This window comes from Ictidomys tridecemlineatus, chromosome 10, assembly GCF_052094955.1.
Source record: "Ictidomys tridecemlineatus isolate mIctTri1 chromosome 10, mIctTri1.hap1, whole genome shotgun sequence".
Classification (NCBI taxonomy): domain Eukaryota; kingdom Metazoa; phylum Chordata; class Mammalia; order Rodentia; family Sciuridae; genus Ictidomys; species Ictidomys tridecemlineatus.
Window position 1 is genome coordinate 51,900,858 of NC_135486.1, and position 21,601 is coordinate 51,922,458.

The window sequence follows — 21,601 nt, forward strand, 5'->3', positions numbered from 1 at the left end:
GACAAGGCTGTCCTCTTAGTACTACCATTTAACACTGCAGTGGAGATCCTAGTATAGTTAGAGAAAAAAAAAAAAAAAGGAAAGGAAAGGTGTTAAGTTTAGAAAAAAATAAGCAAAGCCATCTGTCTGTAAACGACATGACTGCAATTGTGGGATATCCATAGGAATATACAAAAAAACTACCAGGACTATTAAATAAATTTAGCAAATTTAAAGGACACAAGCTCAATCTACAAATATATAACATGTCTATATAATAGATATAAACACTGAAAAAAAATGAGCGCACACAGCTACTTAAATAGCAGTAAGACACACATACTCAAAGAAATAAATTTAACAAAAGTAACACAGATCTCTGCACTGAAAACTGCCTTTATTGAAATTAAACAAAATCTAAATAAAATGAGAAATGTATCATGTTCATGGATTGCAAAGATAAACTTTTTAAGATGTCAACTATCTGAAATTTGGTCCACAGATTTAATATGATGTCAATCGAGTTTCTAGCAGGCTTTTTTGAGGAAATTAATAAGCTTAAGTGTACAAGGAATTGCAAAAGACCTAGAAATGCCAAAATAATATTGAAAAAGAACAAAGTTGGAGGAATTACATGAGTTACTAAAAAGTTACAGTACTTAAAACACTGTGGTACTACTAGACAAATCAACAGAACCAAACAGAATCCAGACATAGACCCAACAATTCAATGAGAGAACCAAGCTTTTTCAAGAAAATGGCATTAGAATAGCCTATCCACATAGGGAAAAACCCAAACGACCTCTTCTTCATACATTTAACATAGATTACAAATCCAAATGTGAAAGTTAAACTCACAAAACTTTTAGAAGAAAACAAAAAAGTATATCTTTGATCTTAGAATAGGCAAAGATTTCTTATATGAGACAACAAGCACTTCATGAAAATCAAAAACTCCTGTTCCAAAAATATCAATAATTAAACTAAAAAGGCAAGCTACTGACAGGGAGAGGGTATTCACAATATGTGCATTTAGAATATACCAAGAACTCTTAAAGAGAAGTACAACTTAAAACCATGATGATTGGGGTAAAATTGGGAGTTCATAACCCACTTCAATCTAATGTATGAAATATGATATGTCAAGAGCTTTGTAATGTTGTGAACAACCAATAAAAAAAAAAAAAAAAAACCATGATGATATAGGTCATGTAACCCTTATCTGAAATACTAGGGACCAGAACTGTTTTGGACTTAAAATTTTTTTAAATATTTGCATATACACAATGAGACATCTCTGGAATAGGACGGAAGTCTAAGCATGATATTGATGTTCTATGTATACTATGTACATATTACACACAAAGCCTAAAGGTAATTTTACATGATGTCTATGATGCCAGCATTTTGATGTTGACCTGTCATATGAATGTCCCATTTGTGGTGTTGTGTTTGTGCTCAAAGTTTTGTATTTTGGAATGTTTCCTATTTTTTTGGATTATGGATGTTCAACCTTCATCAATGTTAGATTAAGACAGCTCATTGGGATGGTCAATATTTAAAAAAAGTGACCATACCAAGTGTCCGTAACAATGTGGAGGGACTGAAATTCTCATTTATGACTGGCACTTTGTGTGACAGTTTCTCAAATGAGCAGCACATATATCCATCACATGATTACCCATTCCATTCCTAGATATTTACCCAAAAGAAATGAAAGCACAAGTATACATACACACAGACTTGTATACACATGCAGCTGTATTGGTAATAGTCTTCATGGCAACAACCTAAAAGTCACCAACAGAAAACTGGATAAATTGTGACACAAAAGACTACAATAAAAAAGGACTAACTAATGACACGTGAAATAACCTAGATGAGTATCTTGCTTGCTAAATGAAAGAAACACAAGAAAGCACACAAATGCTTTTCCCCCTGAAACTCTAAGCCAAGCAAAATCAATCTATGAGGGCTGGGCACGGTGGTGCATGCTTGTAATTCCAGCACCTCAGGGAGACAGAAGCAGGAGGATCACAAGTTCAAAGCCAGCCTCAGCTATTTAGTGAGGCTCTAAGCAACTTAGTGAGACCCTGTCTCAAAATAAAAGGGCTCTGGATGTGCTCAGTGGTTGAATGCCCCTGGATTCAATCCCTGGTACAAACTAAACAAAAGGAAAAAAAAAAAAAAAAAAAAAAAACCATACACACACCAAAATTAATCTATGGGGTTAGAAATCAAACAGTGGGGGCTTGGGATATAGCTCAGTTGGTAGGGGGCTTGCCTTGCACGAACAAGGCCTTGGCTTCAACACCCAGCACCCACACCCCTAACACACACAAGAAATCAAATGGTTTCCTGGGGAGGGGAAGGATGACCAGAAAAGGGCACAGAGGGAACTTTATGATGCAACAGAAATGTTCTACAATTTTTTTCAATTTATCAAACAAGAAACCTTCCTCCACCTTTTACTTTAAAATTTAAAAAATTTTTAATTAGCTGGATGCAGCGCAGGAGGTTGAGAAAGGAGGATCGAGAGTTCAAAGCCAGCCTCAGCAAAAGCAAGGCGCTAAGCAACTCAGTGAGACCTTGTCACTAAATAAAGTACAAAACAGGGCTGGGGCTGGGGCTGAGTGGTAGAGTACTTGTCAAGCATGGGTGAGGTACTGGGTTCGATCCTGAGAACCACATTAAAAAATAAAGTTATAAAAAATAATAAAAAACCCAAACATAGAAGATGTAATCTATGAGGTACCATTATGTAATATTTGAAACATGTATACACTGCGTAATTATAAAATACCATTACCATGAAAAAAGAATGAAACCCTGACATTTGCAACAACGTGAATGGAAAAATAATAAAAACTAAAATGATGTTCTTCAAACATTGTTTCTTAGTGTTTAAAGAAATATTCTACAATTTGATAGGATATGCATTAGATAGGTGTTCGTTTGTCAAAACTAAGCTGAAAAAAACTGAAATACACACTTGCGATATGTACATATAACTATGTGTAAATTATTTTAAAAATTCCAAACACAATTAATACCAAAGACAAATACTATAAATGAGAAGACATGAACATTAGTGAAATTTTAATGTGGCAAAACACATATTAGTTAAAAAGATTAAACTGGAAAACTACTTGTAAAATGTTATGACAGCATCTTCTACATTTCATAAGAAAAGAAAAAATAGCTCAAAAGAAAAAATGAGCAAGGACACAGGTTAATGTAGTCATTCCTCAGTATCTGTGAGGGATCAGTTTCTAGGCCCACAAGAATATTAAATCCAAGGATGCTCAAATCCCTTCTATAAAATGGCCTAGTACCTGCACATAAACCTATGTGGGTTCTTATATATATTTAAAATCATCTCCAGATAACTGAAATACATAATACAATGTAAATGCTATGTAAATATTTGCTATACTGCATTGTTTAGGGAATGAATAATAACAAAGAGTAAAATTCTATACATGCTCAGTATAGAAATGTTTTCTCAAACATTTTCTTGTTTTCTTTTTTTTTTTATTAGTTGCTCAAGACAATACAATGATCTTGACATATCATACATTTGATTCAAATAAGGTATGAATTCTCATTTTTCCACGTGTACAAATTGCGGGATCACATTGGTTATACATCCATGTGTATACATATAGCAATCCTAGTGTCAATTGTATTCTGCTGCCCTCCTATCCCTCCCTCCCCTCCCCTCACTATTCTCTACCCATTCTACTGTGACACTTATCTCTCTCTCTCTCTTTCTTCCCTTCCCCCTCACACCATCATATATGTATTTTGTGAAACCATGAGGGTCTCCTTCTGCAACTCCTCTTCTCTCTCCCACCTCTTTTCCTTGTCTCATGGTAATTTTCTTCTCATGCTCTTCCTTCCTTTCCTACTCTATTTTGAGTCACCTCCCTTATTTCAGAGAAGACATTCAACATTTGTTTTTTAGGGATTGGCTCACTTCGCTTAGCATAATCTGCTCTAGTGGCATCCATTTCCCTGCAAATGCTATGATTTTGTTATTCTCAAACATGTTCAATGTCAAGTTTGTATTACTGGATGTTGAACCCAAGAACTTAAAAAAAAAAGCTAGCGGGCTGAGGTTATGGCTCAGTGGTGCAGCACTTGCCTAGCATGAGTGAGGCCCTGGGTTCAATCCTCAGCACCACAGGTAAATAAATAAAGGTACTGTGTCCATCTACAATTAAAAAAGCTAGCAAACACATGACAAAATGTTCTACCTCACTCAGAATGAAATAAAAGATACTTTGAATACAACAACAAAACAATATATCTATAGATATATTGTTATATCTGATATATTGTTATACACCCACCAAAAAAAAAAGAGAGAGAGAGAAAATACTTTCAGAATGGCGTGGAAGTACAGAAATAGGTACATCAAGTATTACTGATACAAACATACATGATGCAACCTTTCTGGAAGGCAATTTGGCACGTACATGAGGAGGTCTTAAATCTGTTCATCCTGAGCAGTAATTCCACTTCTTGAGATTGAAGGAACAACTGGACAGATGCCCAGGATGTATATGATGTTTATATCAGCTCTATTTTTCAATTTCGCTAAAAGGTCATAATTCTGGTCTTAAAATCAGCACAGCCTGGATGTGAATTCGGTTTAAGACTTACCACCAGAATTAACTGAGTGCTGCCTACCTAACTTCTCTGTGCCTGAGACTCCTTAGTCTGCCTTGAGACCTATTGCAGGGGCTGAATGAAATGAATAGATATTAAATGCCTGGAATGGTACATGAAATTTGGTAAGACCTGAATAAATGAATCTTACTTATTAATGATGAAAATCTGTAATTTAAACAAGAAAAGAGTAAATATCAAGATGTAAAAGTAACAGAGTTCAATATCATTGAACTGCAAATCAAGACCACAATGAGATTATCACTTCATACACATTGGGATGGCTATTTTAAATAAATAAATAAAATGGTTATTTAAGAATGTGGAGAATTTGGAACTCTTACATATTGCTGGTGGAAATGTAAAATGGTATAGCTCCTATGGACAACAGTATAGACGCTCCTCAAAAAATACAGAATTACTGAATGACCCAGAGATTTCAATTCTGGCATATATAGCAGAGAAGTAAAAGCAGAGTCTTTCACCGATATGTGTACACGCCTGTTCATGGCAGCATTATTTATAACAGCCAAATGTGAAAACCACCCCAAAAATTCCATGACATGTGAATGGATAAACGAAATGTGGTATATACATACAATGAATGAATTATTATTAAGGAAGTAAACTTTGACACATTACAACATTGAGTAAACCTGGAAGATATCAGTCACAAAAGGACAAATATTGCATGATTCCACTCATATTGGGTATCTAGAATAGTACAGTTCAGATAGAAAAAAAAGAGTGGTTACCAGGGGCTGAGGAGAGTAAAAAATGGGGACTGTTGTTTAATGGGTACCGAGTTTCAGTGTAGAAAGTCAAAAGATTCTAGAGATGGACGGTGGTGATGGTAATGTGAGTGTATTTAACGCCATCAACTGTACATTTTGAAATTGTTAAAATGACAAAAATTTTCTTATATGTGTTTTACAAAACAACAACAACAACAAAAGGAAAATGAGTACTAAAACAATATTTTATAAAGAAGACATTTCACAATATTAATCTACATTAAAGGTCTAGATTGAATTAAACTTTTCATTATGCCTAGAAATAGCATGTTAGGCCTTTTGGATTAAAAAATCCTTGGGCAATTAGTAGTATCTTAATTTTATGGTTACAATGGTTTCATGAAACATATTTGCAACAAAATATGCCTTTTCATGTTATAAAAATTATAATTTGATATATTTTAATTATAACTAAACATAATATATTTAGGTCTTTAAGTCTGCAACTTCTGTTATCCTGAATTCAAAAGGGAAAAGAGCCACAAATCAAGAAAAATTTTAATAAATTCATTCTCTGCTAAAACAGACACATGTAGAGTCATTCTTGGCAAATTTGCTCAAGATTCTGAGGTGTTACTGATCTCTCAATTTTCAGCAGACAAAAACATTTGGAGCCACACATACGAAAACTGCAAGAAGGCTGAGCAAAGAGAGGAAACACACTTTAGCACAGACACAAACAGCTCCCTGGGGAAGAAAGGAGCGACATCCTGGAGTCATGAGAACAGGTTAAACTGGGCCAACTTAGGAAGGGAGAAGATTAGGAGGCAGTTTCAGATGATTTCCTTCAAAATGCAATGAAGTGATTCTTATCATTTAAATGTGGGGCTGGGCATTGGAGATCAATGGTTGAGTGCTTGTCTACAGGTACAAGGCTCTGGGTTCAATCCCTAGCATACCAAAAATTTTTAAAAATAAAAATTTAAAGGCACCCAGCGAGTTAGTTTGTGGACATTGAAACTGACTTCTGAAGTTTACATGGAGAAGAAAAAAGGTTAAAAATAGCCAAGACAATACTGAAGAGGAACAATGTTGGAGGATAGACTACTGGACTTTAAGGCTTATAGTTAGCTACTGCAATCAAGACAGGGTAGCTAAAGGATAAACAAGTAACAGAACAGACAGCCCAGAAATAGACCCACATAAATACAGTCCACTGATCTTTGGCAAAGAAGCAAAGGTAATAATGGAGAAAAGAGTCTTTTCAACAAATGGTGCTAAATAGGACATTTACATACAACAAAACAAAAAACCCCCACCCCCACACCAAACAAGAATCTAGATACAGATCTTCAACTGTTCATGAAAGACAACTCAAAATGGATCTCAGACCTAAATATAAAACACAAAACTAGAAGATAACAAGAGAAAACCTGTTATGACTCTAGGTCTAGTGCTGACATTTTAGATAAACCCCAAAGGTAAAATCCATGAAAGAAGTAACTGATAAGCAAGACTTCACTAAAATTTAAAAACTTCTGTACTATGAAAGACACTGAAAAAAAAAAAAAGACCAGTCATATACTGGGAGAAAGTATCTGCAAAAGATATTATAAGCTATTATCATAAGTACACAAAGACCCACCCCCCTCCATGCTGGAAATGGAACCAGGGCTTATGCATGCTAGGCAAGTACTCTACCAGTGAGCCACAGGCCTCACCCCAAAATACAAAAGGATTCAAAGCTTAGTGGTAAGAAAACAACCCAATTAAAAATGGGCTGATGACCTAAACAGACACCTCACCAAAGACACACAGATGACAAATAAGCATGTGAAAAATTATTATAGCACTAGAAAAGCATAAAGCAATAATAAAATACTATACACCTACCATAATGGCCAAAATTCAAAACAGAATACCAGCAGAGATGTGGATAGACAGGAATTCTCATTCAACTACTGGGACTATAGAAAGGGTCAGCCATTTTTGAAGATAGTTTGGCAGTTTCTTACCAAACTGAATATACTTTTACCCTAAGATATAGCAATCATGCATCTACACAAAGGAGTCAAAAACATATTGACATGAAAATCTGCAGACATTTATAGCAGTTTTGTTTATAACTGCCCAAACTCAGAAACAATCAAGATCTCCTTCAGCAGGTAAACAGATAAAATAAGGTACAGCCAGCCATTTGATGGAGGATTACTTAGCACTAACAAGAAACAAGCTAACAGAAAAGATTGAGAGGAACCTTCAATGCCTATTACTAAGTGCAAGAAGCCTAGTAATAAGATTCTAACTACATTTCTTTCAGGAAAAGGCAAAACAAGGGAGACAGTAAAAAAAAGATCAGTGATGGCCATGGGTTAGGGAGGAGGGAGCAATGAACAGGCGGAGCACAGGGAATTTTTAGAGCAGTGAAACTAATCTATGACACTGTAAAAGTAAACATATTCAAAATACATTTGTCAAAACCCACAGAATGGGAATGCAGTTGTGGCTCAGTGGCAGAGTCCTTGCCTTGTGTGTGATTCTCAGCATTGCACATAAATAAATGAATGAATAAAATAAAGTGAATCCTAATGTAAACTATGGACTTTGGGTAATAATGATGTGCAAAGTAGGTTAACTGATTCTAACAAGTGTGCTACTCTGGTGCAGGCTGTTGGCCGAGGGGGAGGCTATGGAAGACTAAGCAAAGGGTATATGGAAAACCTATGCACTTTGTTCCATTTTGCTGTAAACTAAAGTTTCCCAAAAAACTGTATATGTGTACATAAACACAGAAACTTGAACAAACTGACCACTGGAACTGAAAATTTAAGGACCCCCAAACGCAGGAATTTTTATAAATAACAAGTCCTCTTTATCAGTGGGAAAGATGATGAACTATTCAATAAGCGGAAAAAGTAAAATTGGAGGCATTCTTCACATCACACACCAGCACAAATTCCAAACAGATCAAATGTTTAAATGAAAAAAACAAAAGGAACCATAAAACTACACGTCCTGGTCCAATTCATCTATGTCCTTGGGCTCATTCCCCTTCCCAGGCTTGGGCTATTTACTCCATGGAGGCCATGGCTACTAGGGCCACAGCCTTGTTCCCTAAGGTTGTCACTATCTCAGGGTAAGGGTCAGGCCACAGTTCTGACCAATGGGCCATCTCCATCAAACCCAGGGAGTTGCTGGGCAAGGTGACACATGCCTGTAATCCTAGTGACTTGGAAGGCTGAGGCAGGAGAATTGCAATTTTTTATTTTATTTTTTTTTAAAGAGAGAGAGAGAGAGAGAGAGAGAGAGAGAGAGAGAGAGAGAGAGAGAGAATTTTTTTTTTTTAAAGAGAGAGTGAGAGAGGGGGACAGACAGAGAGAGAGAATTTTAACATTTATTTATTTTTTCTTAGTTCTCGGCGGACACAACATCTTTGTTGGTATGTGGTGCTGCTGAGGATCGAACCCGGGCCGCACCCATGCTAGGCGAGCGCGCTACCGCTTGAGCCACATCCCAGCCCCCGAGAGAATTTTTTTTTAATATTTATTTTTTTAGTTCTTGGCAGACACAACATCTTTGTTGGTATGTGGTGCTGAGGATCGAACCCGGGCCGCACGTATGCCAGGCGAGCGCGCTATTGCTTGAGCCACATCCCCAGCCCGAGAATTGCAAATTTAAAGCTAGCCTCAGTAACTTAGTGAGACCCTGTCTCAAAATAAAAAAATAAAAAGTGCTGGAGATGTAGCTCCATGGTAAAGTGCTACAATCCCTGGTATAAAAAAAAAACAAACAAGAAAATAGCCCTCCAAATCAAAACAACAAACAAACAACCACAAATCCAGGAAGTCTTTGATGTGAGATCTGATTGCCAGTTACTCTGAGGCTGAGTACCACACTCAAAGTGCACAGGAACAACTGCACTCAGGTGAGCCTGGTCCAATAGGGGTGATAACACATCCTCCTTCCTCTTCAAGGGGCCTTCCTGAAGCTTGGTGGTGAAGACCTGTTTGGAGGCAACTGACTATTTCTTATGAAACTATGGTCAGCCTGACATGCTGCCATACATAGTTGACCCTTTGTGGATTTTTGCATCTATTGATTCAATCAATTATAGATTAAAAAACTATTTTGGCAAGACGTAAGGAGAAGGTCGCCTCTATAGTAAACATGTACACTTTTTTCCTCCTCATTATCCTTAATTACTACAGTGTAACAACTATTTACATAGGCACTGTGAGTAAACTAGAGATGACTTCAGGTATACAAGAGAATGGGTGTAGGTTGTATGCAAACACTACAACATTTTATATAATGGTCATGAGCATCTGGAATCCTGGAACCAATCCCTTGATTACACCATGGATATCACCTTCCTCTTTCCCTTTTTACTCTCTCTTGCCTCAGGATTTCATCTCATGATAAGGCATTTAATCGCTTTGTTTCCTATGTAACCTGACATGACATGGGCTAAGACATCAGAAGAAACTATAGAAACAATAAAAAAGATTTGTGATTTCCAGAGCTTAGAGGGAAGGAAGGGATGAACAGGCATAGCACAGAGGGTTTTGTTTATTTCTTCTTCTTCTTCTTTTTTTTTTTTTTGTGGTGCTAGGGATGAAAACCAGGGGCTTATGCACGCCAGGCAAGTGCTCTTCCACTGAGCCACATCCCCAGTCTTGCACAGAAGATTTTAAGGCAGTGAATTGACGAATGCTGGATAATAATGTCTCAATGTATGTTCACCGACTGTAATACATGTACCGCTAAGGTGGGGGAAAAACTGATGGTAATGGGAATTCTACTTTTGTACTTTTACTCAATTTTGCTGTGAAAACTCAAACTGCTCTAAAAACACAAAGTCTTATAAACAAGATTAAATAATCATTAAGGGCTATATCTCAAGCATGTGAAAAGTAAAAGGCCAAACACGCTCCAGGCAAGGCAGGTTGAGGAGCTGTTGCTAAAACACATGGGCACTGGGCTCCTGAACCACCTATGTGAGACACAGAAGGAAAGATGGGGGACAATCTTTGCTCCCTCCAAAAAGACCCTCTGGAAGCTTTGGGAAGCGGGGGCAAACTCCCAAGCCCTCTCTTTGTGTACGCACCAGTCACTCCTCCAGCCTCCGCAGTCTTCTTGACTTTCTGCTGGTCATCCCAGCGCAGCTCAGAGAACCCGTCTATCTCAAGGTCAGGCTGCCGGATAGAGTGGCCCACCTTCCAGAAGCAGGAGAAGTGGTACCAGTGTGGGATTTTTCCATCAAACATGGGTGACTGAAAGGAAAGGAATCAGAGGTGGTGAGTGAGCAGTCAACCCCGGAGTCAGGCTTGCCAGACCACCCTAGCTTTCAGTGTACGGCATCACAGCGAATGTTTCCTTCTCTAAAATGGCCTGGCCTGTGTCCTCCACATATCCCACAAGGAGCTGCATGTGAGTGATTAACAACACTTCTATCCTATGTTCCTCCTCAAAATCTTTCCCAACAGCTTAGAGAACTGTGGCTGACTACTGCCATGAAGTGGTAGTGTCCTACAACAGATCTCTGCTTTGTGTCCCTTTTAGCCCCTTGTTGTTCCACATTAGTGATTTGCTGCACAGACTAGTGAAATGCGCAAGACACTCGTTTGGTGTCCTGGCCCCACTGCACCTGCTGGAAAGGCCAGATAGCCACAGCAATCACCTCTGGACTCAAAGGGCCTGGACAGCCTAGAAAGTGGCTCTTTAAATGCTTCTGCAGTTACCAATAATGAGGAACAAGACCCAGATAATGAGAAAGGCAGAGAAAATGTGTCAGAAAAGTGTCAAGTTTGCAGCAGTAAGACAGATAAATGGAATGAATTAATTTCTGTGAGGAAAGCACTGTGCAATAACAGTTGAGGGCTAGAGGGCCCTGAGACAGAATGATCTGCCTCTCCTTTAGGAAAAGGAGATAATTTTCTCCCCCTAAATCTAGAGGGGGGAAAAATGGGAAACAACAGAAAAGATGTCCCCCGCCCCTTGGGCTGGGGTTGTGGCTCAGTGGTAGAGAGCTCACCTCGGACTTACGAGACCCTGGGTTTGATCCTCAGCACCACATACAAAAACAAACAAGTGAAATAAAGGTGTTGTGTCCAATTACAACTAAAAAATAATTATTAGAAAAAAAGAAAAGATGGGCCCCCAAAACTAGATGACAAATAGCATTTCTGAGAGAAAACCCATGTTCTCATTCCACCAGATATCACCAGGAAGTCCATGTAGATACCCAAGCATCTGGCTGTCAAGGACACCAAAAGTGGCTTCAACTTGGATCTACCTGGAACCCTCCCTGGTCAACCCCTCCTTGGCAAGCTTGGACTACCCTTGTGCCAAAGAGGACATGTGCCTGTAGCATTTCTTCCTGGCTGTGCTGGGGGATCCTACCTTCTGCTCCTTGGTTTGGGTGCTGTGTTGAGTACTGGGCATCTGAGAGGCGCTGCCCAAGGGCTCACACCACAGATGAGTCCTCACCCAGCCACCATTTCCCAAACCTTCACTATTTCTTCTGTGTAAAAAGGCCACACCACCTGCCTGTCTACACAGACTGTGCTGTGTGCCAAGAATGCTCAGGGCTGAGGAACTCACAGGCCCACCACCCCTCCCAGTCAAAACACCCCACCCGGGCCCAGCTCTTCCCTCTAAGGCTGCCTCAAGGCACCATAGCTAAAAAGTATCAGGTATTGGTTGCTTGGAGAACAATCCCCCCATACAAATGTAAAAGAAGGTATTTAAATTCAAGCACCGAGAAGAATGACTTCTTTCATTTTGGCTTCCACAGCTCAGCCTATAGGACCAACTTTAAGTTCTGAATTAAAATTTCCAATTACAACTACAGAAAACCAAGCTAACTTTGAATAATAAAGAGTTTCTTTCAATATCTAGTAAAGGGAAGGAGGTCCCAGAATGCTAAATTTTATCAGGTTCAGGTTCCTCTCAGGAACCTTCCTGGAATTCCCAGCAGCAGCAGCAGCCTCCTCCTCCCCCTCTTCTTTTCTCAGTACACTGGCTATACTTAGGTTTCTGCCCATACTTCCCACTAAGAGGATCATCTGGCTGAACGGGGAGGCCTAGGAGGTGAGGCCTAAGAAAGTCCTTTTCTAGAAGTAACACCTTAAATGCATAATAAACACAGGAAACTATATTGAAATAATTATCAAAACATTAAAAAAGCGTTTTCGGGGTACATTAATCTATAAGCTTTACCACTCGTAACTAACAGTAATTCTGAAGTAGTCACAGTTATGTATGCTATTTTGAGCAATCCCCAGCTGTAAAGTGATTTGAAAATGTCTCTTGTTGTGACAAAAATCCCAGGTAAAATACCTTGGATTTGCTGCTAATATTGATGACTGGAGAAAATAATGAACTTAATCTAGAGATTAGTAAAGATGAGATGTGAATTTTTTCTTACCTAAATTTGGGGATCTCTTGTATTCTATTCAGTCACCCACAGACCCAGGTTAAGAACCCCCAGCACTAGCAGGGGGAACTTAAAAGCAGGCCTATACATTTAGGGTGAAGATCAAAGACCCTGGGTGTGGTCACTGTTCTTCAAATCTTAGGCCCTATCTATTTCTCCAGTCTCATCTTCCTGCCCTACTTCTGTGAATAAGAACTCTAAAGCTCCCACACTTGGCTAAGACATCTTGGGTTCTCTCCTGGGCACACTGCCTAGTGCCCAGCTCCACCAAGTACCACCCACCTTGTACAGCAATATTTACCAAGCTCCGAAGGATTGATTCTCTTGTATCCTTTTTGTTAAAAAATAAACAAATTACATCTGTCTTTCCTAACCTCTAAATAAAATCATTTTTTTTCAATCCTGAATATCAGCAGCAAAGCAAAGGTGTGTTAGCAGTATGTGTGATTTCTGTCACCAATGGTAATTACAGGTATTAGTTAACAGTGCTTGGAGCTTATGAGGCACTTACATGTCTACAGAATGAAAAAGTACTGTGCCAGGTACTGAGACAGAAGGCCCTGAAGATACCATGATGACAGCCTCAGTCCCTGCCATATTGTGAAATGAGATAACAGAGGTACAGTTGGCCCTTGGTACCCACTGGATAAATGTTTTCCTGCCCTCTACCCAAGTACTGAAAAATCCCTTGAGGGATATCAGGTCATTCGTGAAACACATTACAGTCCAGGGCAGAGAGGGAAATCAATTATCTTGACCATTAGCACTGAGCTTGGGTAACAGCTTATGCTGAAGATGGGAGGAATGGGAAAACACTGAACCAGAATTTCAAAGGCAGACAACAGCAAACTGGAAACCTGAGAACACAGGAACCTCTGGCCTTGGCAAAGGCCTGCTAGCCCACCCTCTCACTACAACACCTGGACACTTCCCTAACCACCTTGGAAGCCTCAGAGAACACCAGAGGGGACCCCCCCAATCTTTCAAAAGAACCTAGATAAGAAAGCCCCAAGAGCCACTCTTCCTCAAACCAGACAGCTGCAAAAGCAAGGACAATGAATTTGTGAACCTGCAAAGTTTGAGGAAAAGGTTTTTCAATCACAAATCAGGTCCAAAGTGAATTCACTACATGGAAACGAAACTGCCTTGCAGTTTTGCATAATTAAAATAAAAAAGGAGAGGGTGTGGGTGTTGAAATGAGAGCCAAAAATAGGTTTAAGAAAAAAAAAATCCTCACATGCCAGTAGACACCACCCATGTAGGACAAAAATCTTCCAGAAGGTAGGTCATAATCAGAGTAGCACAGATTTTTTTTTTCTTCCCCGAGGCGAATGGCAATAACACAAGAATTCTGCCACCCAGAAAGAAGTGGTTTCTTAGTTTTACAGAGCAAATGGTACCGCTAGCTGAAAACTCTTATTTCCCGGGCTTTTCTTGCAAGATCAGCAAAATCTCCCGGAAGGGTCGACCGGGAGGGCCACTGGGGGCGGCGGCAGCGCCACAGGCCTGGCTCCTTCCCAGACGGTCCTCCGTCCTTCCTGCCCCGACACAGTTAACCAGGTGGGACCACGCGCCTCATCCCGCTGCCCACAAAGCGGCCCGGGACGCCCCGGGCTGCGCCGAGCGCCCGGCTCCGTCCCTCCCCCCACCCCCGCACCTGCACCATGATGGCCATCCGGAGCGAGTCCTTGGGGATGCTCTCGCTGCATTTCTTGCAAGAGGCGCGCCCGCTTTTCGCGTACTCGACTCGGTAGAGCTTGTCCGAAGACTCGGCCATCCCTTCGCTCGTGCAGCTGCGGCTCTGGGACCAGACACCGCAACTTGGACACACACCACCGCTGCAGCCGCTTCACCACTCCGCCCGCGCCGGTCCGCTCACCGCAAGTGCTCAGGCGCCCAAAGCCGCTGCCGAGCACGCCACGCCGACCGCCGCCGCTCCCCGATAGATTGCTGATGCCTGGCGGCGGGAACGCCCCCAGCACCCGCGCTTAGGGGCGGGGCCAGCGGCGGGAGTGCCCCCTGCCGGCCGGGAGGGGCGAACTTTCCTAGGCGTGTCGGGGGTCTGAGTTCCCGCATGTCTAAGCGCCATGGGTCGCTACAGTAGCAATAGTCACTGCGGATTTTTCTTTTTGAGCCGCGATCTCTTTACTCGACCTTGAATCGCTGGGCTCAAGCGATCCTTCCGCTTCAGCCTCCCCAGTAGCTGGGACTTCAGGTGTGCACTACCACGCCTGCACTTCACAGATGTTTTCATACCACTTTAGAGTTAGAGAGAACTCAAATTATTAAGATAATCACTACTTGAAAATTGTGGAACTCATTATTTGATGCAGAACTGTATTTTTTAAATACAAAGTTTCTTTTTTTAGTCCCATGCCTTTTGTTTTATTCATTTAATACATTGTATGGTGAGCGTGCCATATTTTAGACTGTTCACTTCTGCTTTGGAAAACAAGAAACACAAGCAAAGAGATACAGCTGTTAAGTAGGCAAGTAGGTTGAGAGACACCAGTAGAATCCTAAAAGTTAGTAACCTGTTAGCTGTGTTGAAGGTAAATGGAATAAGTAGCATACATGATGAAACATACGTTAAGAGTTTTACTTAGAGAGTCACCAAAAGACATGTTCATTCCACCTCTGCTTTGACAACTATGTCATCTCTAAATGGCGATCCTTTGGTCCCATTCTGTCATCCATATGCTCTGTCCCCAAAATGCAGATAAAATCCATGGCTGTTCAGTAGGCTGCTTGGCAAGCTACAGCTGTGGCCAGGTGAACTTCTAAAAACTGGTTATACAGTTTATTTGCCCTAAATTTACCTAACCTATTTTTGTCCCCCTTTAAGACTAAGGACACCAAGATTAGAGTATTTTCAAGATTTTCAGGGACATTCAATTGCCAGCCTTTAAACTCTCCTCCTCCAGACCTCCTGAAGCAGTGCCTAGATATCTCCCGTTATTGTCCTACGTGGTAGCAGAGCATTGCAGACAGATTACCTCATGATGAGACTGCCCACTAGGCAAGAGCAATTATCTGGTCTCAAATTGCACCCTTTTTTAAGACTATAGATCTGATAGATAAATATCCTGAGCAGCAAATGGAGATTGCCCTCAATGATAAGAATTTCTCTGGAGCTATTTTGTACAACCAGAAATGAAATAATGATGAACCAGACCACAGTTTGACCAAGACTGCTTAATTATACATATCTCTAGCCCCTTCCCCAGTTCTTCCTGCACTTAAAACTGAAGTTTATGAAAACTAGGTACGAAATCAGGACTGAGATGCTTTATCTCACTTTGCCTTCCCAATATGGCCATGTTGATTAAAATCCCTTTCCCTTTTCTGTCCTCATTTGGTTTTGGGGGAAAATAGCCAGATTGATTTGTTGGGACCCCCAGAGTCTGGCCTAGGACTCTGGTCACAGTACCTTGTATTGAGCCACCAAGAACATCCTCAGCTGTGATCCTCTAATCTCACATTAGTGGGGCAGGCTGATGCCACAGAGATGAACACATGGTTCTTCTACCTTTCTGTACCATATCCTGTAAATGTTATCTATCCTAACAAGTTTTCCTTTTGCAAGTGGTTTAAATCAGATGTTCTAAACTAATTCAATAAGCCTTGCAATTCCAGCATTGTAATTTGGTCTTTGAAGCATTCTGTTTTGTGGTTCTGGGATAGCTTGCCTGAGAGTGTCTCTGGAAGATATTATTGCATTCAGGTAATTTTTTACATGATGTTTATTCCTGAAAGGGGTCCATAGGCTTCCCGAGACCACTAAAATGGTCCTGTGCACGTACTCAAATGGTTAAGAATTCCTGCCCTGGAATCCTAAGGAGAACCAGTTGCCTGCTCAATATTTTTGAATGATGGCTTAGTATATACTTCAATTAGAGACAAACTTTCTCCTCTGCTCCCCACATCAGGATATGGCCCACCATTCTCCATATTACTTGGCCAAACACCTTGGTATCACCTTTTTTCCTTTCTAATCTGTCTCAAGTCACCAAATCTTGACTTTGATGGTTTCTCCCCACCTTCCCCAGTACTGTCACAGCCACTGTGGTCTTCTGTGGTTCTGAGATAGTGTCTTAGCTGGCCTTCTTCAATACCTGCCCTCCTGCAATCTTTTCTCCATGAAACCATATGGAGTCACTTTATATGGCAACCTGTGTCACCTCCGTGCTCAAAACCCTCCAGAGATTCTTCACCACTTAGAATAAAATCCAAGTTTCTCCCCTTGTTCAGGTCTGGTCCTTGCCCACTTCTCAAAATTCATTGCTGCCCCTTCTCTATAGCTCCCTCTGCCATAGAGAGGGAGCTCTATGGCAGCCTCACAGGTCTTCTGCCTGTTCCTCAAGCACCTCAAGATAGCTCCCCACCTCAAAGTCTTTTTTTGCATCAACTGTTGCTCTTCTAAAATAGTCTTCACCCAGCCAGCATGCAGTTTACTCCGCTACTTCATTGAGCTTCTGCTCACAAGCCACCTGATCTGTCCATCCCAGGTATTCCCTGATTACTTTAGCTGAGATGCTGCTTATATACTTCTTTGCACTTATTACTCTTTTTTTTTTTTTTTTGGTACCTGGGATTGAACCCAGGGGTGCTCCTCCACTGAGCCACATTCCCAGCCCTTCTTTGTATTTTTATTTAGAGACAAGGTCTTGCTAAGTTGCTGAGGCTGGCTTTGAACTCTCATTACTTCGCCTCAGCCTCCTGAGCTGCTGGGATTACAGGCATGTTCCACCTCACCCAGCACACCTATTACTCTTAACAGTATATTTTCTGCGTCTGTATATGTTTATCATTTTTCTCTCTCACTATACTGGAAGCCCCATGAAGACAGAAATTGTTGTTTCTTTCGCTCATAGCAGTATCCTCAGTGCCTAGAACAGTGCCAAGCACTCAAAAACACTTGTTGAAAGAATGCTGAACCCCACACTTGGCCCTCTCTCTGCACAGCCCAGCTATTTAATTAATAATATTCTTTCATACTTGTGTAGCTTTTCATGTTACAAAGGGCTCTCATAAACATTATTTTGTTTGTTCCTCATTATAATGCTGCAATTGGTTTTTGAGAAACTAATAAACAGTTTTATTTACTAAGAAGCATTCAGAATGTTCACAAAGTAGCTGCTTTCCCCCCCCCCCCAAAGGGCTATTTAGTTAACAGTGTAAGAATTTCATTTACCCTGTATGAGTTTATATGAACAGAAAGCTCTTCAAGAAAAAAATCCACTATCCTCGTATGAAACTAATTTGTACCATGCACCAACAAGAAGCTACTGCTATAAATCCCTATGTCAATTTACAACCCTGATAATAGACAAGGCAAGGTTGGTGGCTATTGAAAATACCATAAGTACAGAGTTGTCTAACCTCTCTCCCAGCTTCTTTGAGTTATTGCCAATGGACAAGCCAGGCTCTCCTTTGATTTGGGGGCAGTACTCAGAATATAAAGAAAAAAGCCAGGGGCTGGTGATGTGGCTTAAGCGGTAGCGCGCTCGCCCAGCGTGCGTGCGGCCTGGGTTCGATCCTCAGCACCACATACAAAAAAAGATGTTGTGTCCGCCGAGAACTAAGAAAAAATAAATTAAAAAAAAGAAAAAGAAAAAAGCCAAAGGGGTCCTTTTGGATGCCCTGGAATCCTGAGCATCTTTTTCATTTCTGTTTTAGGAGGGATGTAAATGTTCATTTCTCTTCATGAGGGAACTCTTACCATGCTTATAGTGATTTCCTTTCTCTTTAACAGAATGTTCTCCACTTCTCTGATTTTTTTTTTTTTATTTTGGTACGGGGGATTGAAACCAGGGGGCCCTTAACTACTGAGACATATCCCAAATCCTTTTTTATTTTGAGACAGGGTCTCACTGAGTTGCTTAGGGCCTCACTAAGTCGATGAGACTGGCTTTGAATTGAAATCCTCCTGTCTCAGCCTCCTGAGATGCTGGGATTATAAACATGTGCCACGGCACCCAGCTCAGGTCAATGGCTATGTGTGTGGGAGGTGAGGGCAGGTCGGGGGTGCAGGTGGGCTGTCTCCTGGCTGCAAGAATTCCCATTTCTCCTGGGGATCCCAAAGCCCCTCCAGTCCCCTTATCTGTATTGAATGTGTCTTCATTACCTTGCCCAATGCCCAGGAACCCCCCTTTTTCTCTTAGCTGTTGTTATGATTTGCAGCTTCCCATACTGCTGTGTGGCAGACTCCTCTTGTGCAGTTACCCAGGTGTTCCCTTACACATCCAGATTCTCTGTGGTTCATATTTCAGGATTTCCCGATCAGTCCACTGTATTTTATAAGACCTATGATTCCATGTACTGCTTTGCCATCTTTAAACCTCATAGACCTAACTGTGGATTTCCTGGGTGTATTAGTTAGTTGTTCATTACTGTAACAAACATCTGAGGCAATCAACTCCCTAAAGAAGAAAGGCTTATTTTGGCTCATAGTTTTGGAGGCTTTAGCCCAATGGTTGGTTGGCCCAATGATCAGTTGCCCACATTGCTTTGGGGCCTGTAGTGAGGTAGCACATTGTGGTGAGAGTATGTGCTAGAGCAAAATGCCACTCACCTTATGGCCAGGATATGGACAGAGCAGGAAGGGGCTGGCTTCCCATTATCCCCCTTAGGAGCACATCTGCAATGACCTTAGACTTCCCGCTAGGCCCCATCTCTTTAAGGATCCACCACCTTCCAATAGCACTCAGCCTTTAACACAAGGGCCTTTGAGGGATAATTAAGATCCATATTATAGCCCTGGGCCTCACTAGATAGCCCCCCTGCCCAGCAGGAAACCCCGCCCCCCAACAGAGAAGTTCCTTATCAGCTTCAGAACCTACAAGCCAATTACTTAATCCCATGGTAATCAGGGTCACCTGGACTTCTTGTCACTGTAAAACCTGCCTCCTGCAGTCCCTGCTGGCAAATGTGCCCCCATGTGTCCTTGCATGGTGTTCTCCACATCTGGGCTGTGAGTTTATCTGAGTAATAAGCTGCTGCCGACCTTCTTAGTTTACTTTAATATATTTTCTCTCTGACTTTGGTTTTGCATGGGTATTGAAGAACTGTGCTTAATCTATCTCTCAATCTCTCAATTTACTAGGCTAATTTTAAAAATGTTTAGATTATTTAAGTTGTTTCCTTTTGTTGTTGTTGTTCTTAAAAAATAACACTGCTGTTTTCATCCATATGCATTGTGTTTGCACACCTCTGCTATTATTTCATATATAAATATAAACATATATATATGTATGTATGTTGTAGATGGACCCCAATATATATATATATATATATATATATATATATATATATATATATATATGTTGTAGATGGACCCCAATACCTTTATTTTATTTGTTTATTTTTTCTATGTGGTGCTGGGGATTGAACCTAGTGCTTCACTCATGCTAGGCAAGCGCTCTATCACTGAGCCACAACTCCAGCCACTCTGCTATTATTTCTGTGATAGATTCACTGAGCCACAACTCCAGCCATTCTGCTATTATTTCTGTGATAGATTCTGCTTTAGTTGGATCTGAAATGTCCCCTAAAGGTCCATGTGTGAGGACCTGGTCCTTAGGTTGGCACTCTTTGGAGGTGACTGGGCAGTAGAATATTGAAGAGATGGGACCTCGTAGGAAGTGTTAGGTCATTGGACCATACTTTTGAAGGGAATAGGGACACCCTGGACTCTTCCTTGTGGTGAGCCGTTCCTGCGGACTGTGGTCGCCATTATATGATGGCGCTGGCTCCGCTGTGGTCTGTGAAGGACAACTCCATATCAGAGAGAGTTGGCGTATTGTCAACTCCTTATCAGAGAAAGTTGGCGTGTCGTTTTCTAGCACCCTGTGAGAAGGGTCCACGTGGCAGCTTCGCATTGGGGTTCGCGGTGCTTTATTAAGGCTGGGAGGGGCATCCGAGGAGGATTAGAAGAATTATTAGAAGAATGTCAAGGGCCTGAATAAACTGCTGAAAGAAGATTCCTGAGTCGCGTCTTCCTTGCGGGCAAGGGGGTCATGACACTTCCTCTCTCTTTTTTTTTTCATTTCTCCACCATGAGGCAAACAGTTTATTCTACAATACTTGTTCTGCCATGATGTACCACCAAAGGCTCAAAGCTGTTGCCAATTGATCATGGGTTTAAAACTTCCAGAACAGTGAGTCAAAAATAAACGCTTCCTCTTCCTAAATTGATTATCTCAGGTATTCTGTTAGAATAATGGACAACTGACTAACAAATCCTAGAAGGATTTGATACACTTATAGATTACTGGTAGGATGCAAATTGGACTGCAACCACTATGGAAAGCAGTATCGAGATTCCTCAGACAACCTGGAATGGAAACCATCATTTGACCCAGTTATCTCACACCAAGGTTTATAACCAAAGACTTAAAATCAGCATACTGCAGTGACGAAGCCACATCAATGTTTATATCGGCTCAATTCACAATAGCTAAACTATGAAACTAAGCTGGGTGCCCTTCAACAGATAAATAGATTAAGAAATTGTGGTATATATACACAATAGAATATTACCTAGCCTTAGAAAAGAATGAAATTATGGCATTTGCTGGTAATTAAATTGAGCTGGAGAATATCATGTTAAGTGAAATAAGCCAATCCCAAAGAACCAAAGGCCAAATGTTTTCTTTGATATGCAGATGCTAAATCAGAATAAGAGGGGGGCTAGGGAAGAATAGAGGTACTTTGGGCTAGACAGAGGGGAGTGAAGGGAGGGGAGGGGGTATGTGGGAAGGAAGGATAGTAGAAT

At 40.9% G+C, this 21,601-nt stretch overlaps 1 protein-coding gene across 1 annotated transcript in view; it reads right to left on the bottom strand.

Annotated features, from left to right (window-relative positions):
• Parp1 (poly(ADP-ribose) polymerase 1) overlaps positions 1-14,767 on the bottom strand; it is a 45,102-nt gene extending 30,335 nt beyond the window's left edge. Inside the window, exons 1-2 of the mRNA XM_005326543.5 lie at positions 14,483-14,767; positions 10,495-10,660 (exon numbers count right to left, since the gene is read on the bottom strand). Of these exons, the coding sequence (XP_005326600.1) occupies positions 10,495-10,660; positions 14,483-14,602 (286 nt within the window). The 5' untranslated portion in view covers positions 14,603-14,767. The remainder of the gene's footprint in view (positions 1-10,494; positions 10,661-14,482) is intronic.
• Positions 14,768-21,601: the final 6,834 nt, after the last annotated feature.